The sequence below is a fragment of the Agrilus planipennis genome, unplaced genomic scaffold (genome assembly GCF_000699045.2).
Source record: "Agrilus planipennis isolate EAB-ADULT unplaced genomic scaffold, Apla_2.0 scaffold141, whole genome shotgun sequence".
Lineage (NCBI taxonomy): Eukaryota > Metazoa > Arthropoda > Insecta > Coleoptera > Buprestidae > Agrilus > Agrilus planipennis.
Genome location: NW_020438903.1, coordinates 763,530 through 783,988, shown reverse-complemented (window position 1 = coordinate 783,988; position 20,459 = coordinate 763,530). Strand labels below are relative to the sequence as shown.

The window sequence follows — 20,459 nt, the reverse complement described above, 5'->3', positions numbered from 1 at the left end:
CTAAAAAGAGGCGATTTCGTTTTTTTTCGCTCTTCTTCAACTTACACAAAAATATTTTGGGGTAATGATTAAAAAAGTTCGCCGACCGCTGGGCTAGTGGGATAAATTGTAAATATCGCTTTAATATTTTCTCCGTGAAACCGGCCGAATTTACAATTTATTTTTGTAGGCTAGAAAACCTTTACCACTGTAATTAATAAAACCCTATTAAATCGGCCGAATTTACAACTGAGGAGAAAATTATGTATTGCCGCTTTCGCTCGATGTTAATATTGATTCACAGTAAAATATGATAATGGAAATCGGGTGCACCGAAAGCAAACCATGCAATACACATACATATGCATAAGTATTGTATACGAGTACGTATAAGCAGAACGTAATAACCAGCTGTGTACGGGAACCGTTAAAACCTACCATACTTAACAGACTAACTATGCCATGGGGTCATTCGTTTTATTACAACCAAGACATGATGCGCTACATTGTACATACATACAAAACAATTATAAACATCAAATAAGCACTTTCTCATTCGTTTCATAAATATGAACCGTGGAAATGAAAAATTAATTTTCCATAGGCGAATCTACGACTGGATTGAGTTGAATATTTACATTCGCATTTTTGTGGTGAAAATTTGTTTTAAACCGCAAATAATGAAGTTTCCTATTGTTTATTGCCTTGCATGTATACAACACGAGTCCCTTTCCGGTTTTTTGTTATTATTTAAAATGAAATTCAAATTGTGCACTACCTTCCTATTTCACTGTTAAAGAATTCTTTAAAAACTTTACGATGAATACTAAAAGAGAACTGTGGAACGTAAATAACCTAAACGAGACACCCCTAAAAGTATTTTTTCAGTGGTCATTATCGGCCAAACTCGCGTTGGCAGCATAGACTGCTACAATACGTGATGGTCTATCAAAATTATTCCAAGATAGGAAACACTAAAAGACATTCATCACTACAGTGATTTCAAGAATCAGAAAACCTCAACAATTTAAACTAGTTTTCTTGTCTATTTGTGGAAATAATATTAGTAAATTACATGTACATAAATTGTAACATGAAAATGCTTAATATGTGATGAATAAATCTGCGATATGGCATTTTTCAGAACAAAGTAAAAGCTCATCAGGTACGTTTAAGAAACAGGATAACTACCTTACAATTTTAAAAGTTAAGTGTGAAATATTACAAAAAACAATGCCTAATATGTGACAAATCATTAGACAGTAGGGCCTACCAAATGGTCTTTCCTAGAAAAAAGTAAAAGCTTCAAGTATATTATGGTCGGTTTTCGGGCTTTTTGACTATCATTCACAGCTTCATATAAAAAGCTCTGAACAAGACCAAAAAGCTCAAAGATTTACAATGATATCAACGATAGTCGCGAAAACTTGAATCAATTTGTGAGCTTTAAGTATGTTTAAGAAACAGGATATATGGTTATTTTGAACAAATGCTTAGTCTATGATAAATAATTCGACAATCATTAGAGCCTACCATAGTCCTTTTTAGAAAAAAGTGAAAGCTTCAAGTATGTACATATATCATTATCAATTTTCGGGCTTTTTGGTCATCATTTACAGTTTTATATAAAAAGCTCCGAACGATAGCTATGAAAGCTCTGTGGGCCTGCATTATTATTTAATATAATGAACTTTAACTGGCACCCTCTTTGCGTTGTCTCCCGCAATGTATGACCCCAACCCCAACCCCAACCTCCTCAAGCATAATGACAGTAGCCACCTCTCAAGTTTATAAAAAGGATACAAAAGCCTTTATAATGAAATTAGCACTTTTTAACTACTGTTTCGTACTACCATTTAAAGTTGAAAATTGGATTATATTATTTATATATATTATATAAAATACCTCTGCAGGTCCAATCTACTTTTGTGTATTGCTACTAATTAATGCACCTGGTAATAATAATAAATAAAAAAATTAAACTGCTCCAGTTCGCAGTTCGGACGGTAAGTGTTGTGTTTGTCTATTATGTCAGGGAGAGAAACAATGTTAAGAACTTTGTATAGTACCTATTCTTGAATTGATTTTTTTAAATACTTTCAAATGCAAGGAAAGAAAAGTAGGGAAAGAGCGAATGTAAAGAGGTTAGAAGAAATGATTGATTTTAAGTATTTAGGAAGTCAGATAAGTCAGGATGGAAGGAGTAGTAGGGATATAAAGCAGAGGATAGCGCAGGGTCGACTCACCTTCAATAAAAGAAAAGTCACTTCTACGCTAGTGAAAGGCTAATTCAAAAATTATTATTGAAGGTATATGTTAGGAACGCGGCACTGTACGAGTGCGAAACATTGACGGTGAGCGCGACGGAAAAGAAAAGGTTAGAAGCGTTCGAAATGTGGTGTTACCGTCGAATGATGAGGATACCGTAGATAGAGAAGGGTAAAAATGAAGAGGTATTAGAAAGAGGAGTTTATGGAGGTCAATAAGAAGTAGGCGAGATAGGTTGGTAGGACACCTTCTCAGGCATGAAGGTCTAGTCAGACATATTAGAGGCAGAAACAGGAGTTAGAGGAATAGTTAAAGATGTAGGATGTTCTAGTTTTAGGGAAATGAAAAGATTAGCAGTCTTAGTAGTCTTAGTATTGACGGCTTTATGATGATAATACGTTCGAGTACAAACGTAGTAATTCAGTTCGGACTGCATTCTTTTCGAGTCGGTGGATGTTTCAAAGAGAATTTAATTTGATGTGTTCCGCCTGTGTTCGTGGTCATCAGGTGTACACGCACCTTTATTGTTTTACGTAATTATTACAAAGAAATTATAGTTAAATTGATTACATAGTGAACCATTGTGAAATATCGTCATATGTGTATCTTTTCCTAATCTACTCTCATTCAGTGCTATTTTTTTTAAGTGTGTAGGTACAAGCCCTACTGAAACAGGTTTTTCTAACTTAATACAAATAGGAAAAGCCGATTAAAATATGTTGTTTGTGATATTTTATTACGTACTTCGAGGATCCTACTTATATTGCGAAAGTACACTCTGCATAGTCCTTTAAAATTAGACTTTCCATCCACCAGGAATAATTATTATTGTTGTTACAAGTTTAACGACGTGACATAATTTTCAAAACGGCAAAAGTTACTTACTAAAAACATTAAGCTACCCCTGGTACACTTAATTTATCTCCCTATGTCTTAACATTTATCAGCACTGCTGCAGCCTCGACTAGTTATAAAACTATAATTAATTCCAAGACAAAATTATTATAACCCACAGGACTGCTCAGTAATAACTTATATTATAATTAATGCAGTACATGTAATAAAAATCATCCAAGTTTCGAAAGTCATTATCAATCAGGTACCAAAAAATTACTCCGAATGGCAAAATATTAAATCCAGTAATAGTATACCTAATAGTCTTATGTAAAAATTATCATCAATCATTTTTCAATTAATATATAAATAAAATCAGTGGTAAGTGTATGGTAAAAAAAATTGTTAATTGATGACGAAAAAAACTTCTTCAGTAGGTATACCGTGTTTCCATAAAAGTACGACCTACCCCGAAAATTAAGATATAGCTTTATCCCAAAAGGAGGACCTGTTGGAAAAAGCACCGCACTTTGGCATTTTCTGGTGGTGTCTAAAGGACTACAGGTCTCAAAATCATAGTTAGCATGAAACGAGCAAATTTCTCTTTTATTAAAATTTGTGAGAAATCAGTGTATTTCCATTCTTTTTATAATCGTTGTGAAATACTTTTTGTAGTATTAAAAAGAATATGTCTTATCATTTTACTATTAGATTACAAAAATTATTATAACATAAATTTTAAAATCAGATTTGGACTTATTCCGTTACATTGGACTGTACATCTAAATAAACATTCAAATAAACCTGCCAAGTTGCAATACTATTTTTATTATTTACTTTCCACTAAGCCTATCCCGAAAATAAGCCCTAGTGTAAAATTAGTATAAGACCGGGTCTTAGGTATATTCAGAGACGCACGGTAGCAATTTTCAATTAAATTTTCCATTAATTGTGTAGATTATGGGATAGTCGCTCGGACGGGAACGACAGGGGCTGAGGGGAGGGGGTAGAGAAGGTCCAAATACTTAATCCCCATTGATAAAAAATTTGTGGCGGCGGAGAATTGACGGGGGGTTGGAAGAATCATCTAAACAATTACCATTTTTCCAAATAACTAAGTGTAGAATTAAGAAATTGAGTAGAATAGAAATTACATAATTATAAATAAGTAATTATTGTCATTTATTCCTGTTCAATTCCTTGTTCAATTCTTTCTCATACTATTTTTTTATCTCCATGCCTTGCGCCTCCACTTTTTTATTGTACAATATCATTTACACCTACTCCACCCCTCCCCCCAACTGTGGGTCCCATACGGTAATCAATTTCGTCATCCAAACTTTACCACCCCTCTTCAATACTTTAGAGTTTAAAAAGTTTAAGTACTCAAGGCATGCTTACGCCACGTTTCAAATATAATGGTCAAGTTTAGGCTTTGCATCAGTACAAAGCGGCGTGGCCCACAAGTTTAGACAATTGCTTAACATTCGGGAGGACACCGATTCCATTCCGAGTCCGTCTGCCTTAGTTCAACTTTTTCTGTGGTTTTCTTGGATCATCTTTCATTATCTTCTATCTTCATTTCGTCTGTTTCATCTTTCTCATCCGAACCACCACCCACTCAATCTCACGATTCCTGAAAGGAGGTTGAAGAGGGTCTGCCACCTTACCTTCCGGGGTAGAGACTGCCCGCCCACCAGCATTAGTGGCTGGTGAGAATGAAATACCCAAAAGTTTCTTTATTAAGTTTTTTGCGTCAGCCAGCAATTTTAACACTTTCTTTTATCAAATTAGGAATGGAATATCAAAAACTCTCTGCTTATGCACTCCTAAAGTACTCAACGAATATTCCATCCAGAAATCCACAGATTTAGGAAGCGCTACTTCAATAAATTTCTATTTACAACGTTTTTATACAACTTTTAAATTAATTTTGCTATCGTATATATTACCGAGATGCGAAGAAAATCCCACATATAACTTTTGAATCATAGTTCATAACACATTCGTTACCCATCAAAACGTACCGGCGACAAAACATACAACTGGATTTTTCGCGACATGACATACCACTTCTACCTGCAAAGGTCTTAACCTGTTGATGTCAAAACCTACCACCAGAAATAGTACCTTGTGGCATAATAATAGTATATCGTGGAGTGTAGTCAGCTGATTATGAAGGTTAAGTTACGTTATTGAAATCGCTTGTAAATAATTGTTTACAATAATTCAATATTGCTCAATAATGATGGTACGTTTTGTCGCTCGGTACTTTTTGTTACTGGTACGTTTTGTCACATATTCAACACATTTAGTGTTTTGCTATCACTCGATGATATAAAAAAATCACTTCTCTTCTCCGTAATTACAAAATGCTCATTTAAATACCGAATGTATAAGTTAGTTTTAATTCATCACTTCAGGTACTGTAAATGTAAGGATAAAGCATCAAAGAAACAAACAGGAAATAACAGGCTTCGACTGAATAAAATTCTTAACTATTGCGTCCAAACAAATACTTCCACACACCAAGAATCTAGTTTTGCTAAATTAATGTGTTTACATGTACATATGCCTGATATAAAAATAACTTGACCTAACACGCGATTTAGAAAGTTAATGGAAATTATAAGATTCCCTATACTTCTCAGGCAGTTATGCACATAAACAAATTTGAAATTTGATATAATATACATCATTATGAAGAAAGAAATCGTTTTTATCGTTATTATATTGATACATACGGATATCTACAACAATTTTGAAATTCAAAGACTATAACAAATAATATAATTTTATAGAAATTACAACTTACAAAACAAACAGGAAATATTTGATGTTCAATACATAACTCGAACAAATATGTTCATTCTGTTTTAGTCAACTCGTATATACAATTTTTTAAGCATTTTCAATTACAAAAAAGGAAGTCCGCAGAAGTAAAATAAGTTTAAGTTCCGGAGATAAACATAATGATTTTCATTTAAACAAACAGTCACCCTACTCTAAGTTAATTAGAATATTTTTTTTTTAATTTGGCGCGCCCAAGTTAAAGATGTTTCCCAGATAACGTCTAACCCCAACATTTACTATTTCCGATGGTTTTCAATAAAAAAAAAAAAAAAAAAAATTTCTATCAAAATTTTAATTCAAAAATGTAAAAAGTCCACGTAGGTAGATGGAGGAGACCATGATGTGGGGGAAGGGAGAGAATCGAAAAAAAAAATATAGTCATACGTCTTTATGCGCTATGAGTCAAAACATTATGTGCTATTAGTTAAAACAATTAATTAAACTTACTAACAATTTATACGAGTGAATTTAAAAGAAAACGCTCATTGAATAATGTTCCAAAGGTTCGCATGAACTTGTCATAAAAAGGATAATTTGATACTGTGAAATTTAGCTGATACAGTTCCGACTTCAATACAATTTTTTGAGCTCACGTAACTTAAAGTTTGCTTGAAGGTAGTACTATGATAATAACATATTTATATGAATATAAATGTTTATTTCCTTGTTTTGTAAGCAGTCGTATACAATTCGTTTGAACTTTGGGATGTTATGGAATTCTGAAGCCGTAACCTAATCTATCGGATATCCGAAATAAAAATCTACCCAAAAACGTAACTGAATTTGATACAAAAGTTTGGAATAATTTCAAATAGGGGCGGAGTCTAAATTATAAAGCTAATTGTTTTTTTATGACTGTAGTACCAAATGATAACCTCTAGAAATAATGTCAAATTATTACCTATGTAACACAGCGGGTTTTTCATAAAGTCATTTAAAAATTTCGACAATGACGCCTCTATTAAAAGAAGTATTTGAATGAGACAAAATTATCAAACCAATTTATGAAATAGTAAGTGTATTTTGACGTCCCCATTTCTGTTTTCATAAATAAACATTTAAATTAGGTGCCCACAGATAATATGCAATATTTTAATGCTTCAGTAGTTTAAAAAATGTTTGGAACCTCTGGTGTATATCATGCACGATGTTGATTATTGATCTATTTTCAATAAGAATGAGGGTCTCTTACGTACAGCTACATTTAGCTAATCAATTTACCCCATTTTACCTGAACTTAACAAAAGCTCTGACGTAAGCAGAATATTCTAATGAAAACCTTGTTTCCAAGTTTTGCCGTTCTTAATGAACTATAGCAGCAGTAACAATAGGACTACAAAAAGTATATCATCCACGTAACTTTAGCACTTTTTAAAGCAAACGTTTTTATAGTAGTATCTGCGTTGGATTGGCATTTAAAGTTATGGTTAAGTCACGCTCCGATTAGAACTCTCAAAAAAATAAAGGAATTAAGAATTTGGAACCAAAATACAAAAAAAAATCAAATGGAGTTCTACAGAACATCTAAATAAATCATTACAACCACATTTCAAGATGAAAACTTATAAAAATCTTAGAAACTGTTAATCTGTAACTAAGGATGACATCTTGAATATCGAAAGGTGATTTAGATTTTTAAAAAGTTTTACGAGGAATTTTAAATTTCGATGTTCTGTTTACTAAATATACAACAAGTAGGTCTAAATTCTGGGTGTCGCATCTCTGGTTAATAACAATTCTTTTTTGTTTGAGTATCGAGTTATATCGGAAGCATTTAGATCAGATAAATGTTTTCAAAAGATCCCAAGATTTACTAATTCTCATTCTTTTTATTTAAACAAAAAACGACTCGCCCGAATGTTATGTAATTCTTTTCAGATCATATTACCGTTACTATGTATCGATCGGCACCTCAACGAAGTCGATACTGACTGAAGATTTTGTACTAATTTTCTTAAAAAAAGTCGTGCCGCCTTAGAATGTAATAGAATATCCCTATATTCATTTCTCATCAACTCCCCACAAATATATATAAATATTTGTGTGTTAAGAAGCTAATGTCGTCTGTTTTCTTTCTATATATAAATATTGTTAGCAATTACAATTTTCACACGGCATGTTTTCATTCGATATCCACAACTAACGTTTGAAATAAAAGACTAAAATTACTTTCCCAGCGCTGATCTCTCTCGAATTTTTCAATGGAAAGAAGAAAGTGGGACGTGGCTTAGGTAAAAGTGCATCTCAAACAAATCTAAAGAACAATTATGTACAGCTGTGTACACGAAAATGTAATTAATATTTCATAAACAATATGGAGAATTTAAAACAATACTCAACCAGGCTCAATTAGAAAATGGAAAATTAAACTAGGTGGCCTAAAATGGAAACAATAAAAAAACTTTGAATGTAAACTGATACAGTATATGTAAGTATTCAAAAACAAACGCAAAATTAAATTTAAAATAACAGTTTATTATTATAAAATCTTTTTATCTGTCCAACAAGAGCCCTGGGTAAATCACAGAATAAATTAAAATTTAAAAAATCACAGACTACATTAATAAGTTGTGAAAAATAGAATATTTTTACTTTTGAACATAAATTGGCATATATCTGACCCATACATGAGTTTAAAAGCTTTAAATGAGGTTTTACCCATTGATAATATGACAAGTGAGATTTACCTGAAAAAAAAACTTCTAACCCTTAATTGCCTTGAACTTTACTCAATATATTCCAAACTAAGGGATGAAATGGAGAATATATTTGACAATGTTTTGGGAAAAAGGTGACATATTTATACGCATATTTAAAGCATTTCTTGTGAATAAAAGTCCTAACTTATTGTTATTTTTCACCGAAAATTGTGAGGTGATATCACGGAAATTTCAACTTTGGGCACCAATCAAACTCGGATTTCTTCCCTTAAAACAAACGAAAACTACAGAACACACTCTACATGTAAAACTCAAATAGTACAATAACACAGGTCTGCGATAAAAAAAGGTTTTTGTATAAATTTATCTTAACATGCAAATGTTGGTCTATATTTTGCAAATATCAACTTTGTTTTAACGTATCACGTCACATTTTTTGTATATAGATAAATATATGTATATATATATATATATTGCTCTTTAAATGGGTACTTTTTCACAAAATTCATTTTAAAGTTTATATTTTTATTTAATACTCTCTGACTGAGCCTTAGTTTGTCTTTCACATTATTTTAGATAGTCTGAAAATCACTATAGTCGTTTACACCGCCTAAAAAAAAATAGTTTATAGCCCGCCATTATTGATGTGTAACAAAAGATTGTGTTTCATTTATCTTTAACTATGGTTTCTAGGAGTTGTAAAAACAATTCAAATGCATTTTGTTACATTTGCGGACAATATACAATAGTTAAGCAAAGATTAAATATAACAAACTTTGTAAAAAATGCTTATTAAGCTTTCTTCAGAATGAAGTTGTGTCACCAAGATAAACAGTCGGTTACGATAAAGTATGCGGGTTATGTGTTTAAGTGTTAAGATAGTGGACTTATGGTAAATCAAAATCATTGTTATTCGGTATTCCTATGTCTAAAGTAGAATGCAATTGGAAGTCGAAGTGAAAAATGTCATCAATACGAGTCTGAAAGATCCCGAAAAAGTATTGCTTCCACCACTTTACATTAAACTTGATTTGATCAAACAGTTTATAAAAATATCGAGGTCACAATTTATATAGGTTTTAAGTATATAAAAAATCGTAAGCACACAAAAAAATACTTTTTAAGAAAGAAGTCAATTCAAAAATCACGTTTTTTGTTTATTTTCGATCTTTCTATGCTTTAATATTGTCGGAGGTATTTTTAACCAACACCATCGAAAAGAGCATCGTTAAAAACAGAAATTTATCGAATATTTTTTCGTCGCACTCATTACAAGGTTAGAAGCGTTCGAAATGTGGTGTTATAGGCGGATGATGAGGATATCGTGGGTAGAAAAGGTTAGAAATAAAGGGAATTTAGAAAGAATAGGAGAACAAAGGACTCTATGGAAGTCAATAAAAAATAGGCGAGATAGGTTGGTAGGACACCTTCTCAGGCATGAAGGTCTAGTCAGAGACCTATTAGAGGCAGAAACAGGAGTTAGTAGGGGTAGGGGTAGACCTAGATTAGATTACTCTTCGCAAATAGTTAAGGATGTGGGCTGTTCTAGTTTTAGGGAAATGCGAAGTTTAGCTCAGGATAGGAATGAGTGGAGGTACGTGTCCAACCAGTCTTGGGACTGATGACCTTATGATGATGATGCACTCATAACGTGGCAAGGGTTCAAATGGAAATGTGTTCTCTGAGCATTTATGGGTTAATGTGACGTGCTATAAAACATATGAATATCGTTTTCTATTACTTTTAAGACAATTACGACAAATATTAACAATTTAAAAAAAAAAACTTTTCAAAACGAAAATTTCGCAAACCTGTGTAATTGATATGCGTATATACGTACTTAAGAGTGTACCACATAGATTGGTTAAGCCTAGAAAATGAATCGAGTTATGCGACAGGTGTCGGGCGGAAAATGGGCCATGACACTGAACGTGACTCTCGTAATCTCGATTTGTCGACGGTCGGTCGTAAACGCAACCTCGCCATTCGCAACGGCGCCGTCGAATCTCGACCGCAAGTAATGAGAAAGCAAAATCCGTGACTCGAAAAATATTTACTTTGCTTTCTATGTCGACAGTGAAAAGCCACTTTTATTATTTAATGTGCTCGTAAACCACCCCTACATTGCACGAACCGGAAACGGATTCAGTGATTGTCCAAGTACCGGAAGTAACGTTCAATTTTGTGGGCACATCACGTGAACGATAAAACATAAAGAAGTCAAATCTCTTTCGTGTCAAACCAAAATTCCCGCACGTATTTTCAATGAATTTTACTTTCATACATTCTCATCAAACACGTATTAGCTAGTTTCGTTAATCTGTTATTCAAATGATATCTTTACCCTATTTTAGAATATAAAACAATTATACCACAACTGATATACATGGGAATGCATCAGTTTTAAGACTGTTTGGACAGTCACCTGCATTCTTTCCTATCCTGAGTTAATCTTTTTACACTATTTATGAACAGTTACCTTTATATTACTAGAAATTTCAATGAAGTTGAAACGAAGTTCCTTATGTTAAAGGAAATTCCTATGAAAACATATTTTTATTCTTATAACAACATGGAAATAAAGAAACATCTTATCAACTATTGGGACAAGAGATTTTCTTTTTGAGTGAATTATTACTTTTCTTATTTGTTCATAAACAACTCTACCCGGATGCATCATAGCAAGACGCTTAATGTTTAAACGTTTCAACCATTTGCATCATGTTGTTTCTTAAAACTACATTATTTTACTAAACAGCCGTCTTGAAAGTAAATGCACCTCAAAATATTTAAACAGCACAAAGGGAGACCAAGAATCAAACATACATTTCATTACGACATAAATCCACAGAATTTAAGCAGGAATTGGTTATAGGTAAATCTTTCTCTTAGTCTTGGTTTTGTTCATTTAGTATTGGCTTTGGTGATCATTTTTGCTCAAAAGTCATGTCTTTTGGAGGTGCTTTCCAACGTTTCGCAAACACGGGTAGGGTTGCCACCCGTACTTTATTATAAAGTATTGTACTCTATTTCGACTGTGCGTACGTTATATTTTCAGTACGCAAAGATACTTTATTTAAAGCCTTAAGTAAACATCGTAATTTTGTAAGCGATTATTCGAAATTCAGAGTATTTTTACATCAATCAAAGCCATATTTAAAGTAGTGTCACTTTTGCTATCCGTTCCGGCCACTTCAGCATTTACAGAAAGAGTATTCTCTGTTATGAACACAAAGTGGCAGGACGACAGGAAACACATTCATTAAAGCTAATTAAAAATGGACTTTTAGTTTACTTAAATCTTTGTTTGCTATGTTTGAGGCTATTAATATATTTAAGAGCGACAGCAATTTGTTACTGGCTGCTAGGTGTAACAAAAAATATGTTTTTAAAAACAAAAAATAAAGTAAGTACTTTATTTTTATGCTGAGTACTTTTTTTTTTTAGTCGAGAAGTACTTTATGTAAAGCCTGAAAAGGTGGCAACCCTATGTATGGGTGGCAAGCTTCTTCTGAGGTGCACATGCAGCATCAGAGATGGAATGGCTTTCTTCAGTGGTCTCTGATGCTGCATGTGCACCTGTGAAGAAGGTCATTCCATCTCTGATGCTGCATGTGCACCTCAGAAGAAGCTTGCCACTCGTGCTAGCGAAACGTTAGGAAGTAACTCCAAAAGACATGACCTTTGGCCAATAATAATCTTGGTCTTGCACACCAAAGCCAATACTAAATGAACAAGACCAAGAGAAAGATTTACCTATTAAAAAATTCCTGCTTAAATTCTGATACAGCTATATAATAATATGAAATAAATCCTTATTAACTTGAGGTAATTTACAGTAGGTTTAAATCGAAAATCAATTTCCACGTTTATTATTTAAAATAAATCAATGGAAACCTTATGTAGGTAACTAAAAATAAACAAATTGCGCTGCAAGTCCAATCAACGACGGCTTTTAGACCCGTATCAGGATAGCATCAGTTCAAACTTCCTATTGTAAGAAAAATCTCAATCTATGTTGGTATTGCGAATCTCCGTATCAAGAATAACCATGTACAATATGTGTTTTATAAATTAAGATCGAACAAAATTAACACAATCACTTTCTTTGTTTCAGAGTCCAGAAAACTGTTCGGTGGATACAGGATAACACCGAAACACTGTATTCCAACACGAACATTAAACAGGTTAGAAGGTCCCACAGTATGCATGTTCAACCACGAATGCAGTCAAAGAAACGGTCATGTAGTAGGCACCTGCATGGACGGATTTCTGTTTGGAGCGTGCTGTCAACTGTCAGAAGATTTAGTAGGCGAACTTACATTAAGTGAAGAACATCCTGCTCAGGTTCCGAGTAATAGCTTGAACTTTGTAAAAGACACATCGTCATCGAAGAAACCGCCAGTTTATGGTCCGTTCACTTCAGGCGACGATGACATTGCTTTGGACGGAGTTTCAAAAATAACAGCCGCATTACTTCATCCCGATTTGATTTTGACTGCAGAAGAAAACGAAACCTTGCACGTAGGGAATTTCCACGCTCAATTTTCAACCACAGGAGTAACTCATCCCACAGCTCCGGACACATTCATTCTCAATCAAAACGACAAAGACAATACTATATATTCTGATTTATTCAACAATCCCTCCAGTCAATTTCTCCCCGCAGAAGATCGAAGGACCACGTACACGTTACCAGAAACAACTCCATCATACTCCCACCACTCGTCACCATATATACAAATCTCAATATCAAACTCTCCAATAGAATTTCTTAGTCCCACTGCAGGGCTGAAACGACCTTCATTTAAACCAAAACCTTCGCTTAGTTCGGACGAATATATTCTCGTGCCTACCGTGACACACAAACCGAACAAAACAAGCGACAGTATTACTCAAGAATCTTCCTATCAAAGTCCTGCATCGACAGCATTTTACACTAAGATGTCATCATCGAAAAGACCACCGATCACGACATGGGCCACAACTCCAAAAAGGCCACCGTCTACTTCGTACGTATACAGTTCAACTCCACTANCAGGAGGTACGTTTCAATCGTAGTTCCTTCTTACTTCGTCGAAATGCTTTTACATATGGATTGAGTTCTGTTTTTTAACCACTTAAAATCGTTCAATTTAGAATTGCTTTTGACAGTACATACTAATTCAACTGATGGACAGATATTAAAAAATAATATGGAGCAGGTGCCCCAATAAAGTTATCCAAAGTTTATTGGGTCAATAAATTTAAAATAACTCTCATAGATGGTGCGTAAAGTCAGAAGCTCGGGTTCGATTCCTGGCGAGAATGTGAGAGTAACAACAAATTTATCCTTATTAACTTGAGGTAATTTACAGTAGGTTTAAATCGAAAATCAATTTCCACGTTTATTATTTAAAATAAATCAATGGAAACCTTATGTAGGTAACTAAAAATAAACAAATTGCGCTGCAAGTCCAATCAACGACGGCTTTTAGACCCGTATCAGGATAGCATCAGTTCAAACTTCCTATTGTAAGAAAAATCTCAATCTATGTTGGTATTGCGAATCTCCGTATCAAGAATAACCATGTACAATATGTGTTTTATAAATTAAGATCGAACAAAATTAACACAATCACTTTCTTTGTTTCAGAGTCCAGAAAACTGTTCGGTGGATACAGGATAACACCGAAACACTGTATTCCAACACGAACATTAAACAGGTTAGAAGGTCCCACAGTATGCATGTTCAACCACGAATGCAGTCAAAGAAACGGTCATGTAGTAGGCACCTGCATGGACGGATTTCTGTTTGGAGCGTGCTGTCAACTGTCAGAAGATTTAGTAGGCGAACTTACATTAAGTGAAGAACATCCTGCTCAGGTTCCGAGTAATAGCTTGAACTTTGTAAAAGACACATCGTCATCGAAGAAACCGCCAGTTTATGGTCCGTTCACTTCAGGCGACGATGACATTGCTTTGGACGGAGTTTCAAAAATAACAGCCGCATTACTTCATCCCGATTTGATTTTGACTGCAGAAGAAAACGAAACCTTGCACGTAGGGAATTTCCACGCTCAATTTTCAACCACAGGAGTAACTCATCCCACAGCTCCGGACACATTCATTCTCAATCAAAACGACAAAGACAATACTATATATTCTGATTTATTCAACAATCCCTCCAGTCAATTTCTCCCCGCAGAAGATCGAAGGACCACGTACACGTTACCAGAAACAACTCCATCATACTCCCACCACTCGTCACCATATATACAAATCTCAATATCAAACTCTCCAATAGAATTTCTTAGTCCCACTGCAGGGCTGAAACGACCTTCATTTAAACCAAAACCTTCGCTTAGTTCGGACGAATATATTCTCGTGCCTACCGTGACACACAAACCGAACAAAACAAGCGACAGTATTACTCAAGAATCTTCCTATCAAAGTCCTGCATCGACAGCATTTTACACTAAGATGTCATCATCGAAAAGACCACCGATCACGACATGGGCCACAACTCCAAAAAGGCCACCGTCTACTTCGTACGTATACAGTTCAACTCCACTACCTCCTCGACCAGGAACTCAAAGTACAAAAGCAAAACCTTCTTCGACAGTAACCTATTGGTCCAGTTCTAAGCCAAGTGCTACCGTAACATATGGCGTTTCCTCGCCCAAGCCATCATTTCAAAAAATCTCGAGCACCTTAAGACCCGCCTTTCCATCGTACTCGGACCACACCACGCACAAATCTCCACTAACATCCCACACATACACTACTTCATACTCCAAACAACCCCTTCTTGTGTCTAACCCCTCCAGCTCTTATTACAATACACCATCCCAACACTCCAGTTCATCCACCAGCCCCCCGCCGACAATTATAGTTCTCGGTCCATCAGAAGAATATTCATCACCGTTGCCATTAGACCCATCAAGTACTACTTCGATACCGTTAAGACGTCCCGTTACTCAAGTTACGATAAACAATCACGTTACTCATACGGTTTACGCCCCAACACCTTCACCGTCCGTTTTGATAACACCAAAACCAAGCTCGATAACTTCCAAACCGCTCAGAAGACCCACCACCGAATTCCAGACCACTGGAGAGTCAGAAACGTCACTAAATAACGATCTAATAAACTTTCCTCCGGTAAGAAATCCAAATCTGAATATATCAGCTCCTCACGAGGATGACATAACAACGCCATCCTTCGTAGAAGATGAGGCGCTCAATTCAAAAGTAGAATCTTTTGTCAATAAAATTGTGCAAGGTTTGCAGGAACCGTTTCAAGGGCTAAAAGACGTCGTCTATAATAAAAATACGACGTTGTTTGTCGAAACTACAACGAAAAAGACAACGAGAAAAACAACAAGCACTAAAAAACCTACGGCCACCGCCAAGCCGTCCACGAGAAGAACTACGAAAAGACCATCCTCAGCCAGCGCCACAAAGAGAACAACAACAACTACAACAACAACGAGTAGAACTACACCGTTAAGAAAAATTACAACGACAACGACCCCATCGTACATAGAAACAATAGCCCCACCGTTAAGTTCCAACGATTACAGACATGGTAATTATTACTACAAAAGGCGTCGCCATGGAAGATCAGTAGCGCGACGCCTAATCGTATTTCGACTTAATTGATAAAACGATCCGACCAACAGTAGCTGTTATATCTATCACTTAATTCTGTTTTTTAGTTTGCGGTATACGGCCTCTAGTAAAATCCGGTAGAATAGTTGGTGGTAAGCAAGCAGCTTTCGGTGCATTTCCATGGCAAGTGCTAGTTAGAGAATCCACATGGTTAGGACTGTTCACGAAAAATAAATGCGGAGGAGTTCTAATCAGTAATAAGTTCGTGATAACCGCTGCACACTGTCAACCAGGATTTTTAGCTTCACTAGTGGCTGTTTTTGGCGACCACGACATTTCGGGAGATAAGGAAAAGAAAAGAGCCATCACAAGGAACGTGAAGAGGGTCATCGTTCATCGAGAGTACGACCCGCTGACTTTCGAAAACGACTTGGCTTTACTCGAGTTGGAAAATCCCGTCGCTTTTGACGAGCATATAAGTAAGCAAATCGCTCATTATTTAACTGAATAATATGGAACTCATCATAGCTTGTTTTCTTCTTTTGGACATAATAATACCATGAAAATTAAATATCAAGATACAAGTGAATGCCTACCCGTAAGAAAAAATTCCATTGAACTTCAATGGGAAACAATGGAAAATTTGTATATTCCATTCAAAACCATTTCGCATAAATGGAAAAATAATTGTTTCCATTTACAATAATTNAATGTGATTGTCAAAGCAAGTTGTAAAAAAAAATATTTCATCTTGATTAAAACGAATATCATTTAATTAACACTAACAATAATTAAACGTAAAAAATAAAAAATTGGCACTAGGATTTCCATTGGGTTCAGGAATGGAAGTTCCAATGGAACGCAACGGAAATCCCATTGCGTTCAGCAATGGAAATCCCATTGAGTTCGGGAATGGGATTTCCACTAGAATTCTAGTGGAAATACCATTCATCCCATTGGCAATTCTCCATTTATTACCATTAATTATTATCAGTGGTAATTAGAAGGCATTTTTTAATGGAAATATAATGGAAATTTTTCCTACGGGTATGTATCTCCAACCAAATTCTCCGTTACATGTGAAGAAACTCGCTTCTAGAATCTTGTTGGTCACCAATTTAATAATAAACTAGCAAACATTTTTTGGCTAAAGGTATACACATAAGTAATAAAAAATCGTTTTAAAATTCAACAAATTAGATTAAATATATAGTTTACGACTGGACCCAAAATTTTCATTTAAATATTTTACAGGTAACATACTGAAATTGAGAAACATTTATTATTTATATAGCTAATAGTAATTTCTCTATTCATTCATCATCATCATAAGGTCATCAGTCCCTGGTTGGACACGCACCTCCAGTCCTTCCTATCCTGAGTTAATCTTTGCATTTCCTTAAAACTAGAACATCCCCCGACCTTAACTATTTGTGAACTGTCATCTAATCTAAGTCTATCTCTACTCCTTTTAACTCTTGCTTCTGCCTCTAATATGTCTCTGACTAGATCTTCATGCCTGAGAAGGTGTCCTACCAACCTATCTCGCCTATTTTTTATTGACTTCTATAGGGTCCTCTGTTCTCCTGTTCGCCCGTAACACCACATTTCGAACGGTTCTAACTCTTTCTTTTCCGCCGCGGCCACCGTCCATGTTCATTCTCTGATCATTAGATGTTTTTTTTTCTTATTAGCGAACATTTCTTAACTCAAAAACAAACTTTTAATACTTAAAAGTGTTACCCTAATACGACATACCCTATTAATAAATGTATAATGGTTACATATATGTATTTGATTTCTACTTTAAATGTGTCCAGCTTGAACCGAATGAGCCTACAGAATGAATTTTTTTTTAAACATCATATCACGTGCTTTAAATAGTAAAAGTATTAATCAACTTACAGATTGGCCGACTGAACCCTTTTTCTAAAATGGGATTCCATTTTATCACCATCACAAGCCGTCACGTTAAACTATTACGAATGCCGATATAAAACTGTTCCTTAAAGCCAACTTAATATACTACATAGGATGAAATGACCGTAGGCATAAAAACGGCAAGAATGTTTTGCCCTTGCAATGACATTACCTAATACGATACACATTTATACACAGCGGCCGTTGTTATCTACAGTTTTTTGTGAGTTGTTTTGCAAGCCGACTATTGTTGAAGAATAAAAAGAACGACTTGGTCGTTTTTGTAGAGAAAAAGCGCAGATGTTGAAATAAAAAGGATAACATTTTATACAGCAACTATCTATAGTATATTTACATTATGACTCGATAATGTTTCTTACTCGAAGAAAATAGGCAAAATTTATAAGATTAAAATGATATTAAGTTAAAAAAGTAGGACTTTTATATTAAAAAATCACATTGGCTTTAACGGAATATGTAATTTGTAACTGCATAAAAATTCATAAAAACTTGTGAAATGTGTTCTAAGTTAATGAGCAAAGTGTACCCGTTATTAGGTGAATCTCTATTTGTTTATTAATAACAAAAATATAAAAACATTGAGGAAAAATCATGAAAATCAGGTGCTAGGGACTTTTGGGTGTGCTGATTACGAATTTGATGACAGATTTACAAAATTCAAAATAGCGGATAAAAAATGGCCGACCAGAACGAAGAAAGAGTGCGAGAAAAATTGTAACTGTTTTGTTGTTATGACATATTTTGTCGTATTATTCTTGATTTTTTTAATGATTTACAATTTTTTAGGATTAGTACCTTAGCTAATATTTCTATGCATTCAAATAAAAATATTTTTTTTAAGTTGTTACACTTTTAATAGTACTAATTTTTCGAATTTAATTCTTCTAAAAAATATTAAAATTGGCACTAACAGTTTTTCAAACAAACAAATTTTATTTGCTCTTGAAGTCAAAGCAAGACGTGGACACTTTTTTTCGGTAGTATTCTCGCTACGCTTTTCTAGAATACTTGAAGAATATTGTTTACCAAAGTCTACCTAGTTACAATCAAAAGTGAAAATGTTTGCTTACTCAACTAGATAGTTTAGTATAGGATGGACAACTAATAGGACAGACAATTAAAAATTTTTGTTTAAAAATATGATTTATTCAATTAGATATTGTCAACTTTTTGTTGATGACCTTTTATCATCTTTCGGGCAGTGTTATAATTCAAAAAAACTTTTACCAGCAAAAAACTGAATTAAAGGTAATTTTACATCAAGTTTACCATTTACCGAGTTCTGCATAGAACGAAACAAATTGTAATCTGAAGACGCAAGGTCAGTTCTATATGGTAGCAGGGGCGAACTAAGGCTTAGGCAACTTAGGCACGTGCCTAGGGTCCGTAATTTTTGGAGCCCGAAAATTAGGTTATTAATTCAAAACAATTTTTCATTATAGTGATGTTAGTGACTCCTCAAAAAAGGAATTAAAATATTATGAACAAGACTTGAACCTAACAGAACTGAAAAATGAAGTATTACAATTTAAAACTTTTATAAGTAAAGAAAATATTACTTCGCCTGTATCCATGTGGTCATTTATTCAGGAAAATAATATTATTGCAACATTCCCTAATTTAAACATAATTTTGAAAATATGTTTAACCCTTCCAATAGGCAATGCAAGCGGTGAAAGATCATTCTCAGTAATGGCCAGAATAAAAAATTTTTTAAGATCCACATTAGTCAGTGTCATGACTGAAAAATAGGTCCGGAATTAAAATGTTGTCTAGGGCCCGCTTTAGCTTTAGTACGCCACTGTATGATAGATCTGAAAACACGTTCCAACCTAGCTCCAACAATTTAATATTTAATTTACAATAAAATTTAACTGGTTTTAATTTTCCGTATTTGATTTCATTAAATTTATTGTTCTACGTCAAAATTTGAATTTAGGTGACCATCTTTATGGGCAACATTAATAAAATTTAGAAGAAGTGAGAATGTACTATTTAATTCTAAGTTAGGCTAATAATTTAGTAACGGTTTGTTTAATGCAAATCATATATAAAAACATATGAAAACATTTTAAATAAACTAAATCACCTGCTCCTAATTTCAGAAAAAGTTCATGAATGAAGAACAGAAATACATCATTTACGGCCGTAACCATTATAAATTCGTTTTTATTGGTCGTTTAAAAAAGAATCGAGATCACTTTCTATATCGATTAGTTCTCCTTCTTAAATATTGTTACGGAATTCGGAGGTTCAGTTTTTGCCACTGTCCAACAATGACTTATTCGCTTTGTTATTAACTACGGTCTTTGATGATTCACATAAAAACGG

The 20,459-nt window shown here is 34.2% G+C and overlaps 1 protein-coding gene across 1 annotated transcript in view; it reads left to right on the top strand.

The window, feature by feature from the left end:
• The window catches only part of LOC108736958 (serine proteinase stubble), a 55,199-nt gene that overhangs the window by 30,001 nt on the left and 4,739 nt on the right, over positions 1–20,459 (top strand). Inside the window, exons 2-4 of the mRNA XM_025973313.1 lie at positions 12,712–13,618; positions 15,137–16,164; positions 16,295–16,666. Of these exons, the coding sequence (XP_025829098.1) occupies positions 12,712–13,618; positions 15,137–16,164; positions 16,295–16,666 (2,307 nt within the window). The remainder of the gene's footprint in view (positions 1–12,711; positions 13,619–15,136; positions 16,165–16,294; positions 16,667–20,459) is intronic.